Source organism: Lissotriton helveticus, chromosome 8 (assembly GCF_964261635.1).
Source record: "Lissotriton helveticus chromosome 8, aLisHel1.1, whole genome shotgun sequence".
Lineage (NCBI taxonomy): Eukaryota > Metazoa > Chordata > Amphibia > Caudata > Salamandridae > Lissotriton > Lissotriton helveticus.
In genome coordinates, this window is record NC_136069.1 from 931,434,643 (window position 1) to 931,446,661 (window position 12,019).

The 12,019-nt window shown below is 45.7% G+C and overlaps 1 protein-coding gene across 4 annotated transcripts in view; it reads right to left on the reverse strand.

Moving 5' to 3' along the window:
* Positions 1-12,019, reverse strand: part of ABI3BP (ABI family member 3 binding protein) — a 2,192,437-nt gene that overhangs the window by 590,784 nt on the left and 1,589,634 nt on the right. For 3 of the 4 annotated variants that reach the window (XM_078657771.1, XM_078657775.1, XM_078657773.1), the window contains one exon: positions 9,449-9,523. In XM_078657771.1, coding sequence (XP_078513897.1) covers positions 9,449-9,523 — 75 coding nt within the window. The remainder of the gene's footprint in view (positions 1-9,448; positions 9,524-12,019) is intronic. The other variant, XM_078657774.1, reaches the window with a different exon arrangement.

Consider the following 12,019-nt stretch of genomic DNA (forward strand, 5'->3'; position numbering starts at 1 on the left):
TGTCAGAGGTGGCTCGTCAGGGCCGGCAGCGCCTGGCGCCAGGAGGTCGTGGAAGCGCCCTCTCCCTCGCCAATGTACAGTGCAGAGTCAGTGCCCGACCGGCTGGGTCAGGTGGTATCGGCCCAGGGGGGGGGCGAGGTTCGTGTCGTTCCTGGCGCCTAGGCCTCCGTGAGCGCCATGTTAGGGTCAGGCACTCGGGCTCTCCACCCAGCCCCCAACGCAAAGACCTTCGGTTCCCTCTGTCCGGTGGCTATGTGGGCTGTGCACCCCTGCAGGGCCTCGAGTAGGTGGGGGGGGCCCCGCCGGGCATCGGTGTCGGGACTCCGGGGGGGGGGGGAGCGATTGGCACTCACCGCCCTCGAGGAGAGTTGCGGGCCCCCGGAGGCACAGCCCCGCTCTGGCGGCGCGTCCGCCGGTCCCTCGTGGTCCGCGGTGGCGGGTCGGTCGGTGTCACAGTCCGATCAGGCCTCCGATGAGGTAGAAGCGCCGGGGTTGCGGAGCCTTGGTGCGGCGGCCGCCATCTTGCGCACCGGGGGTGTAGAGGCAGAATCGAGCGCCGTCCAAAGTGTACCCTCGAGGGCCGGACCCACAGCTCCCCCGGGATTCCCCACCGTCGTCAGCTGGCAGTATCTTCTGTGGCCATCGCTGAGGGTGTCGGCCCTTAGCGGGTTCCGCGTCCGGGAGACGGGGCTGCGCCCGCCATTTTCAACGTCGGCGCTCGGCTCCGGTAGGAGACTCTCCAGGACGCGCCGTCCGTCAGCTGCTTCTGCAGGTCGCTTAGGGGATGCCCCAGGGCAGCACCGGTGATGTGTGTGGAAGTTGAGGCTCCCGGCGATCACAGGTAATGGGCAGGATGGTAGCCCGATCGCGGAGCCTCAGCAAGACACAGCCGCCATCGTGGCTTGCTTAGCCACGCCCCCCACAAGTGTATGAGTCAGATGTCATCCATACTCGTAGTTATTATATATTGAGAGTGGGTGGGCTAGAGAAATATAGAAACTCAGGATTTAAAACATAACTCATTGGTTGGCGTTGCTTTTACTAATAAGTATTTATTATTATCCAAAAGAACCCTATTTAGCAACCTTAGCATAATGAAAGGTTGTGGAAAAACAAAGGCAGATAGCAAAAGGAATTTTGTGACAACAGCAATTACTCACTGAGCAATCCACATAAAAACAATTAGTTGATCTGCATGTTACACCTAGTGCTTTACAAGAAATATGTTATCTCTCAGTACTCCTATGAGTCAAACTAGCACTAAGCAAAATTTAGATCTCTCTAACAGATGCATTAATCACCACAGATAAACCGACATTTTTATTAGTGCCTATAAACATTCTGGCCACAAAGGACTTTCCAGGCTATGTAAGCTATTTCAAAATGCACCCCAATCCATATTGGCCCCTGGTGCAGCAGAACAAGCCAGTGGACAAAAACAGAATGCTCTGCCCTAGACTGAGCAGGCCACACAAACTGTTAATGCCCAGACTGGCCCATTGTCATTCTATAAGAGGAGAATAGGTCGCGTGGGGCTTCTCTTGAGCTTAGAGGAGGTGGACTCAACAGGGTGTTCTGCAGAGTTTGAGGCTTCTTGCAGGGGACAGTGCAGCATGCTGCAAACCCCAGAATTATGGACAAAAGGCGTCTGTAAAAGGGATCATCACGGACAATGGACGGGACGCCCAAGTAACAGAGGGTCTGTGAAATTTACAGACGAGTGGTCACCCTATATATTCGTACAGTAAAAGGATGGCAAAATATTGGAAAGGAAGTGGTCAGTAAGTTCTAGGGTGATAGGATGTTAGCCCCTACATCACACTTCAGACATATTCAAGGATAGGCATAATTTTCCAGCAACATGACAAAACCCAATAAGGAATTATCTTCATGCAGAAACGTGCAAATGTGATGAAAGGTCTAGGTAAGTCACGTGCACAATTACAGTTATTATGTATTGTGTAGTATGATCTGTAATGGCACATCAGATATGTTGGAAAAAACAAACTCATACTTCGGGTTCAAAGGGTTTTTGCTTTAACTTTACTTGGAAAATATATTGCCAGAGAATCATTTAAAAATTGCAATTATCTAAACTGAGTTCACACCCACTGCAATTTGTGAACCTATGGAAATGGATGCACAGTGGTACAGGTCTTCATACAAAAGGACAATAGAATTCCACATAGATGGCCTGTATGAGAAGCTGAACATCTCAAACAATGACTGGCACATACTCAATGACCCCCTGTCCCCCGCAAAACCCACTCCACCCGCATTACGTACGACTCCGCCACCCTCTCAGCACTCAACCCCGGACGCACACCACAATGCTACGAAGCTGCCCCCGGACGTACCCACGGTCCCTTTGCTTGTCACTCCTGCAAATTCACCAGCATCATAACCCACACCAAATCCACTAACCCCAAACACAGCTTCGACTCCAACCACCTGAAGTGCATCCTGCTGAACACCCGCTCGGTCCACAGACACGCCACTGAACTCTGGGATCTACTCGACACTACATCACCGGACGTCGCCTTCCTTACTGAAACATGGATGAACGCATCATCAACACCCGACATCGCCATTGCCATCCCGGACTATTACAAGATCATCCGAAAAGACCGCACCGTCCAAACAGGAGGAGGCATCGCCATCATCCATAAAAACACCATTAAAATCACGACCAGCTCCGACGATAATCTTACAACCGCCGAACACCTCCACTTCCAGATCCACACCGACCCTAGAACCACTCTCAGAGGCACCCTCATCTACAGACCTTCAGGAACCCGTAAACAATTCAGCGAAGACATCACTGACTTCATCAGCCCGCATGCCCTCGCCTCCGAGAACTACATCCTACTAGGAGACCTCAACTTCCACCTGGAAAAGAAAAGCGACAGCAACACCACCACCCTTCTTGACAACCTGGCCAATCTCGGCCTCAAACAACTTGTTGACACCCCCACCCATGTAGCCGGACATACGCTCGACCCAATCTTCACCTCCAGCAAACTCATCTCCTTCGACCGCACCACAGCTCTCCATTGGACGGACCACTGTTGTGTTCACCTCAGTTACAAAACCACCTCGACCCACAACCCCACACAACCTATTCCCCGAAGAAAATGGAACAAAATCACCTCCGACCAACTCCTTACGTCGCTCAACCAAAACCCCCCCCGCCCTCTCATCGGACCCAAACCAAGCTGCCATCAAATTCAAACAATGGATCACTCACAGCGCTGACGAATTAGCACCCTTGAAAAACCATCACACCAAACAAAACAGCAAAAAGGCCCCCTGGTTCAACGATGACCTTAAGAAACCCAAGAAGCTATGCCGTACTCTCGAGAAAACATGGAGAAAAAACCCAACCACTGACAACATGACCACCTTCAAGGCAGCCACCCGCAAACACCACCAGCTGATTCGATCCACCAAGAAATCAGCGTTCAATAATCGACTCGACAACAACGCCCATAACAGCAAGGAACTATTCAACATGGTCAAAGAATTCACCAACCCCACCGCAGCCTCAAACGACATCACTCCCTCCCAAGACCTCTGCGATTTATTATCCTCCTTCTTCTACAACAAAATTGCCGACATACATAACAGCTTCGAAAACAGTTCCAACGAACAATCCTCCCCACCCCCCTCAGAACCTAAACCGCCCTCCAACAACCTCAACACCTGGAACCCAATCACCACTGAAGACACCGTCCGCCTAATGAATTCCATACACTTTGGCTCGCCAACCGACCCATGTCCCCACCACATCTTCAAAAAAGCAGACTCCATCATCGCACCCCATCTCCGTAATGTCATCAACTGCTCCTTCATCTCTGCTACCTTCCCAGAAAGCTGGAAACATGCCGAAGTCAGCGCCCTCCTGAAGAAACCCACAGCAGACCCCTCTGAACTCAAAAACTACCGCCCCATATCCCTCCTCCCATTCCCGGCCAAAGTCATTGAGAAAGCCGTCAATAGCCAACTCGCCGCCTTCCTCGAATCGAACAACTCCCTCGATCCCTCACAGTCCGGCTTTCGAGCCAAACACAGCACCGAAACCGCCCTCATCGCAGCAACAGACAACATCCGAACACTACTGGACAATGGAGAAACAGTAGCCCTCATTCTACTCGACCTCTCCGCCGCCTTCGACACTGTCTGTCACAGCACCCTCATACAACGCCTCAGCAACATTGGCATAGAAGGAAAAGCCTTGGACTGGATCATCTCGTTCCTAGCTGGGAGAACTCAGAGAGTCCGCCTTCCCCCATTCAAATCAGAGGCCTCCGAAGTCATCTGCGGTGTACCACAAGGATCATCACTCAGTCCCACCCTCTTCAACGTTTACATGAGTCCACTCGCTTCCATCGCGCGTCTACATAACCTTAACATCATCTCCTACGCTGACGACACCCAGCTGATCCTCTCCCTCACCAAAGACCCCTACACCGCCAAAACCAATCTTCACGAAGGCATGAAAGAAGTAGCCATATGGATGAAAAACAGCCGCCTAAAACTTAACTCTGACAAAACGGAAGTGCTCATCCTAGGATCATCCCCCTCTGCCTGGGACGACTCATGGTGGCCTTCGGATCTGGGCTCAGCGCCCACACCCACAGACCACGCACGTAACCTAGGCTTCATCCTAGACTCCTCCCTCTCGATGACCAGACAAGTCAACGCCGTCTCTTCTTCCTGCTTCAACGTACTTCGTATGCTCAAAAAAATCTTCCATTGGATCCCCACCGAGACAAGAAAGACTGTCACCCACGCACTGGTTACGAGTTGACTAGACTACGGAAACACCCTATACGCCGGAATTTCAACCAAACTACAGAAAAAACTCCAACGCATCCAAAACGCATCAGCGAGACTCATCTTGGACATCCCTCGCCAAGATCACATTACCAGCCACCTGAAAGACCTCCACTGGCTTCCCGTCAACAAGAGAATAACATTCCGTCTCCTCACCCACGCACACAAGGCCCACTACAAATTAGGACCCGAATGCCTCAACACTCGACTATCCTTCTACACACCCACCCGCCAATTAAGATCCTCCAATAAAGGCCTCGCCGCAGTTCCGCGTATCCAAAGATCCACCATGGGAGGTAGATCCTTCTCCTACTTGGCAGCCAAGACCTGGAACTTACTCCCCACTCACCTCCACCTTACACAGAACCACATCTTCTTCAGAAAAGAACTTAAAACCTGGCTATTCGATAAATAATGAACCCCCTCCCCAAGCGCCTTGAGACCCTCTGGGTGAGTAGTGCGCTATATAAATTCTTGAACTTGAACTTGAACTTGAATGTGTTGAATCTGTATATGAAGCTATTGAGGATAATGTCCCAGAAATGGCACTGCTGAAGTACAGTACCCTCATATGTTTATCCGATGTGCCTTTCCAACCTGATCAGGATGCAAGAGCCTGCAGTGTGGCTCTGTATCATTAGAGGGTACAAGAAAATACCCCAGCTTCTATGGGTTTACCTAGATGTTTTCCAGTCGCAGTTGTCTGTGCATCAGAAAGAGAAAAATGGTGGCCATCCTCCGGACCTTTTGGTTTGATCAAGCAGATAAACATTCCATGATCCACAAAACCTCACAGAAATGGGTGAGGGAGTAGAAGCCCATTAGAATATTAGAACACTGGCATCCAGCACAAGGTGTTAAAACAGTAGCTCTCTTCCCTTCACCTACATCATAGTGGTGGGATATGTGGTCCATCTTCAGCTTCAACAATAAAGAAGACAATAGAAGCAAACCTCTGATTCTACTAACCCTAAAGAAGGAGAACAACAGCAGCGGTTGAAAGATAATATCATCACCAATACCCAAGGAAGGGAAACACCAGCAAATCTGGTGAGGAATGAATGTCATTGGCCCACTGACTCGCATACATATTTCCTGTGGAATGCAAACCAGACCATCAAGAAAACTAGAAATGTAGATACTCGAAGCCCGCTGGCCTTCTTTCAGTATGTTGCAGCTGGAGGACTAAAGGCCTACATGGACCATCCATTGAAGAAAGAGAGATGAAAACAGTGTCCCTGTAGCAGCTCACCTGCCACAAACATGACATAAGTGAAGGTAGACAGCCAAACAGAAATCCCTTCACCAACACTGCAGAGTGGAGATGAAAACAGTGGCCTGTTATCCTCTAAAACCACACATTGTGGTTGGGTCCAAAGATTCCAGGACACCACGATACCCCAGAGGAGGAAGAATAAAAACGGTAATACAAACCCATCTCCCATAAATAACATGGGGGAGTGAAGTCCCCTGTAATTCTCACATCTACATCACAAAGTAAACATGTATAGAGCTTCATTGGAACACTACAAGGAATGAGCACAAGGAAGACACAATTAGCCTCAGGATATGTTCACTCAAACTACAGTAGAGTAAGCAGGTCAACCACCCTCTGGCATTTTCCTATACCAATAATGTGGTAGGAAAGAAGCTTAGTGATTTCTGGCAACTGCTATCAAACACCAGGAATGAAATAGTACCAGAGGTACCCTCTTATACGACCTGTAAAAGCACTGAGGTGGAAGGCATAATAGCAGCGTGGCAAACCTCTTTGCCCATTCCACACACTCTGTATATGATTATTTGATTCTGTCAATTTATAATTACTGTCATTAGTTTACTTTAAGTAATGTAACAGAGGTATGTATATGTGAACATTTCATATTGCAAAGCTGTCAAATTCATAACTTTACAAAGATGGGGCTGCTTCAAAAGAAAGACAATAGGATGGTATGTCACTAGAAATGGCACGGGACAGAGTAAAGATGGAGTGATACAAGAGTTTCATGATCACAATTTTATTCGAATTAAATATTGTGCCCTATATTTTGTATAATTGTAGGATTGGAGTTATTAAGAGAAAATCTACATCCAGTGGGACAATCATTTCCTAAACATTATTTAGAGCACAATAGTTAGGTCAGACGGTAGCTCTTAACATGATATTCTGGCAATCAGGAACAGAAAGACAACCCGAAGAATAATGATAGCATAATTAGGATCCCTGAATAATAATAGCATAATGAGGATCTTCAGAATATTCAGAAAACAGGTCTCTTTCTGAGAACAAACGGATGAGCAAATATATTTAACAGTCAGAAGGTGCTGTGGCTGCTACAGTGGCAAATACTGATCTTGTGGACCGATGAGAAAATAATACTTTCAAAGAGGAAAATCTTTATCTGCTTGTGTAGCCTTTTGATTGGTGAAGGGCAAATGTTTTAGATTCCTGTGATTCTTAGGTAGCGATGTTTTGCTGTTGTAAAAACACGTGAACATATAATTGAAATAAAAGGCTGAAAATATATAATTGTGGAAACTGTTAAGGAAACCTGACAGAATGGTATGAGGATCCTTTCATCAGTCTCTCGATGTAGTTGCAGAATGAGGAACAACGCCTAAAACATTTGTTTTTACCACTGGCTGGCAAGGCCTTATGCCGCCAATGGTGACCCCTGCGTCTGTTGCCCAAGGCGGCCAAATGTAAGAGTGGGCGGGGGGTGGAGATGAGGTGCTGGGGACTCCTGCCTTTCCGCCCTGAGACTGCCGCCCAGGGTGCCCCCCTGCTACGCCACTGGTTTTTCCAAAAAGCCTAATTGATGGGTGGGTTCTGGTAGTAGTAATTATGCACAAGAAGAACACGTCTTCATAAAGAGGAATCAATGACATAGTTTAAACACATTGGTTGCAATATGAGTTGGTGTGTCAGGGGCAGGCTTTAGCGCTGGTGACGTCCAGGGCAACAATGTTTGTTGGCGCCCCCCAATGACCACCTCTGCCACAGATTCTCTCACTACTACCCTTGAACAGTGCCCCTAAAGTCTCCAAAACCGCTCTCCCTCAGATGCCTTTAATATAGCCTTATAGCTGTAGCGGGCTATACCTGCCATTAAAGGTCCACTCTGCCGAGGGCCTTTAACCCCTTCGATGCTCATGACGAGCTGAGCTCGTCATGATGCACGGTGCTCGTATGCTCATGACGAGCTGAGCTCGTCATGACCACACCCATTTACATTGACCTCCAGCACAGGAGGAGAATATCCCAAGCACCCAAGAGGTAAGAAGGGAGCAGGACTTTAATGCCGGTATAGCTCAGCTACGGAGGGCTATAAGGCAATTAGAACATTCTGGGACTAGAGGGCAGAAGGTTCTAACAAATAAAACAAAGTCCTTACGGAGCCTGAAGGGATTGAGATCCCCTCGGGCTCCATGAGGCCTTTGTTCACAGCAACCGCTGTGAACAACAAATTTGGAATGTTGGAACTCCGGGCTTTTACAAGCCATTCGAAGCCTGGAGCGCTCCATTGTTTTCAATGGAGCCCCTAACATTTAAATTTTTTTATTAGTTTTATAGCGCCGCCACCACTCATACAAGTGCAGGGTGTCAGAGCACTTTACATCATGCGCACTACACAAAGACAGTCAATCATAGGTGTGTAAATCAGTTTAGAGAGTAAGTTACATAAGACAGAGGAATACAAAGTGAAGGAGTCACATGTCATCCATACAGGTAGGCAGTATAGTTTAAGGGTGCTTGGTCTGGAGAAGCACATAGGAATTTTAAAAGTAACACCATGATTGGGGGTTCTTGTTAATAATCAGAATTGATATCTATCTGAATAAACCCTTTTTCCAACATTAGGATAATGAAAGGCTGGGAAGAAATCATAACGCTCTAATCTATACCTTGCATTTTGCATGCAGCTCTTTGATGACACCTAATAGCTCACTGTTCTATGTTAGGATTATCACTTATAAACTACAAGGAACAAAGTATCTTTCAGACAAAAGCAACAACCCACTGACCTATTTACATTAGTTGCACGTTGTTCTCTGAATGGTACAGATTCTCTGCAGCAGGCAAATTACCCCCTCTGCACTATCTTACCATGATTCAAAACTTCCACTACACAACCCTCCCATCTCTCGCTAGGAGAACATTAATCACCAGAGTTAATTTGACATTTGTATTGTTGTCTGAAAATTGCTGGAGGCCAGGAACATAGCAGCAGGTTCTTTTGAAACCATAATATACTTCAAGCAGGATACCCCACCCAAAGTCAGAGCCCGGTGCGGTTGCACCGATGGCGCTACCTTAGAGCCGGCCCTGGGATTGTCTTACTATTGCTGTATTCCTGGCTTAATCCTGAATTTTAGGAATGAGCCTGGAATGTGTCAGCTAACTGCTGGATGACACCTGGAAGTTAGGAATAAGCAATGAGTATATCTCACAGACAATCTTTGTGAATTGGGCCCTTTATTCTTATAGACAAATGTACAAAGTGAAGAAGAATGCACTTTATCATGCAGTTGTTCTTTTAGCAAAGTAAAGCTATGCTAATATATTTTTAGACATCTCAGGTATACCATTACTTTTTAATACTATTTTTACCTTGTGTTGGTCCAGTTTTCTCAGTGGGGTTAAAGGTTCTGGTTTTCAAGGATTCCGGCATCATTCCCTGTACTGCTGTTGGAAGAAAAGCATTAACTTATAATAAGTGCAAAACATAGCACCATAAAACCTGTTACTAGGCAGGTAAATGTTGTCAGTATAAGATTTGACGATGCAGATATGAAAAGGTGCAGAAAAGGAATATACATTCAATCATACTCCACAATGGCCGATTGCTATTTTGATGATGTGGTTTTCTGAGACTTTTTAAAGTCTTATTTATGCCAAACAGAAAGAAATAACATACGTGACCCGTCACTATTTTATTACAAATACAAGCATGAAAGCTGTGACAGTACAACGATGACAAATAAATAATGTAGTAACGAAAGGCTTTCTTTAATAAAAAAATGAATGTCTCGTTAGCTTAGAAATGAAAGAATCTTAAAAAAGATTCTCGACATCCAATACCCAGGGGCTTCATGCACTTTATATCCTCTCTCACAATGGCAGCAGCATGTCTTGCCTGCTAAAACAACTGATTCTCTTAATCAAAAACGAAAAGATTAACGTTGCAACGCAAAATAAAATCAAATGTGGGTATTAGCCATAACGATAGTATTCTTTCAAGCATTGTAAAAAATGGTTTCACAGAAAATGTTCTGGTGGCATGATTAATTCTGTCCTCAACCCATTCCAAGCCTTGGGGCCCTTCATGAGTGGGAACCTAAAGCAATTGAAATAAGCATCAAAGGTTTTCATGAGAACAGAATACAAATAGTTAACCACGGTGCAATTTACATTAAAGAATCCCTGCTTTCATTATTTATAATCAAACACTAAAATGGGTCACATAGTTATGTTATGTCGATTTGCATAGCGCACTAATCACGTGACGGGGTCAGCTTCTCTCAACAATATGCCAAACAGTACAAGCCATACAAACTGTCATAAAATATTTAAATGAATAGGTAAAGACCATCCACCAAATACAGTGAAGGACACTACTTGCAGTCAGTCTAAAAACAGAAATGTAAGAGAAGATACTGCGTATTTTAAAATAAATATTTCCATATGCCCTCAGGACAAAATGTAAATGTAGATACACAGCTCTGATTATGGCATTGAATACTTTTCAAACCGGGTGGAGAAATCCAATTAATTGAGATTTAAAATACTAGAAATCATACCAGAATTGCCTGATGGAGGAGATTGTCCTAAAAATTTACCACAAACAGAAAAAAATGTACTGGACAAAAGATTGGGTAGTCAAAGTCAAAGAGTTTTATTTGCATAATTAATTAAAATTGTTACAAAATTCTCTTAATAAAATAACAGTGCAAAATGTATTAAAAATATTAAAATTATTGTCTCTCAGCCGCTGTTTTGTTGGGGACAAATACGTGAAGGTCTAAAAGTTAGGAAGTCCCTAATAGTCCACCAACAGGTGGGCCTCCTGTTCAGTTAATTCTAATAGTTTTCTTGCTTCTGCCATAAATTTCACTCCGCGGCAAGCCAGAATTATGGAGGAGCCTCCGAGCCAGCTTGTAACTGCATGTCTGCAAGAACGGATGTTTAATGCGTTAAGAATGGGTTTCAATGTGAGTTGTCTCTGAGTTATCTGGGCCGTGCATATACAGAAAAGGGGGACGAGGGTTTCATTTTTGTACCCGCAGAGGCGACATTCTTTCGTCTGATGGGACTGTTTCCAGGATGGTAAGAGGTCCTTTGAGACGTGCATCCCCATCCGATAGGCTATACAGGATTTTTTGAGATGGTCACTAAAGTGGGCTGCTAGATATGCTAGTGGTTTTGGAGTTGTAAACGAGTTAATAACAGTCCAGCCATGCCGACGTTTTGCCAATGACTCTTTATCCTCCAAAAAGGATTTACCTTTTGCTGCTAAGTTGGCAAGTTTGCTTAGACTTGCTTTGTCTGTTCCAGTTTTCCAGACTGATTCCAGCTCCAACTTTTCTACACAGAGTTTAAGATACTTTCCCCAGATGTTCGGGGTGTCAGATTCCCCCCGTTTTTTAATTTCCTCCCAGCATAGCCAGTCCAATGTATCGGGGTCTGCAGAGCGAAGTTTATTACAGAGTTTCACGAAGCCGCTCATGCTCCGGAACTTCTGATTTTTCAGACCAAATTCCAGCCTGACTTGTGAGGCAGAGGCGGATTTTGGCAGGTTGAAGACCGCTTTGTAGATTCTAATTTGTAGCTCGTTTAAGAGGTCGGCCTCCTTCCCACACCATGTAGCTAGGCCATAAGATAAGGTGGGCATAATCTGCGCTGCCAATACTTTTAATAGATGATTGTGGTTGGGGCAGTCCATTTTTGTTTTTAACGATCGGTGCGCAAAAATTAAAGTTTGTGCTTTTGCTTTTAATGCTGTTTTATGATCCTTGTGGTTTGCACCTTTCGATATTGTTATTCCCAAGTACTTGTAGTACTCTTGTTCTTTCACTGTTGTCCCTTGGGCCATCCATTTGTACTTTAACTTTTGCGGGTCTACTAGACGGACCGCTTTAGTTTTTTCTTTGTTTAATTCCAGGCTTTCCCTTTCTAAGTACG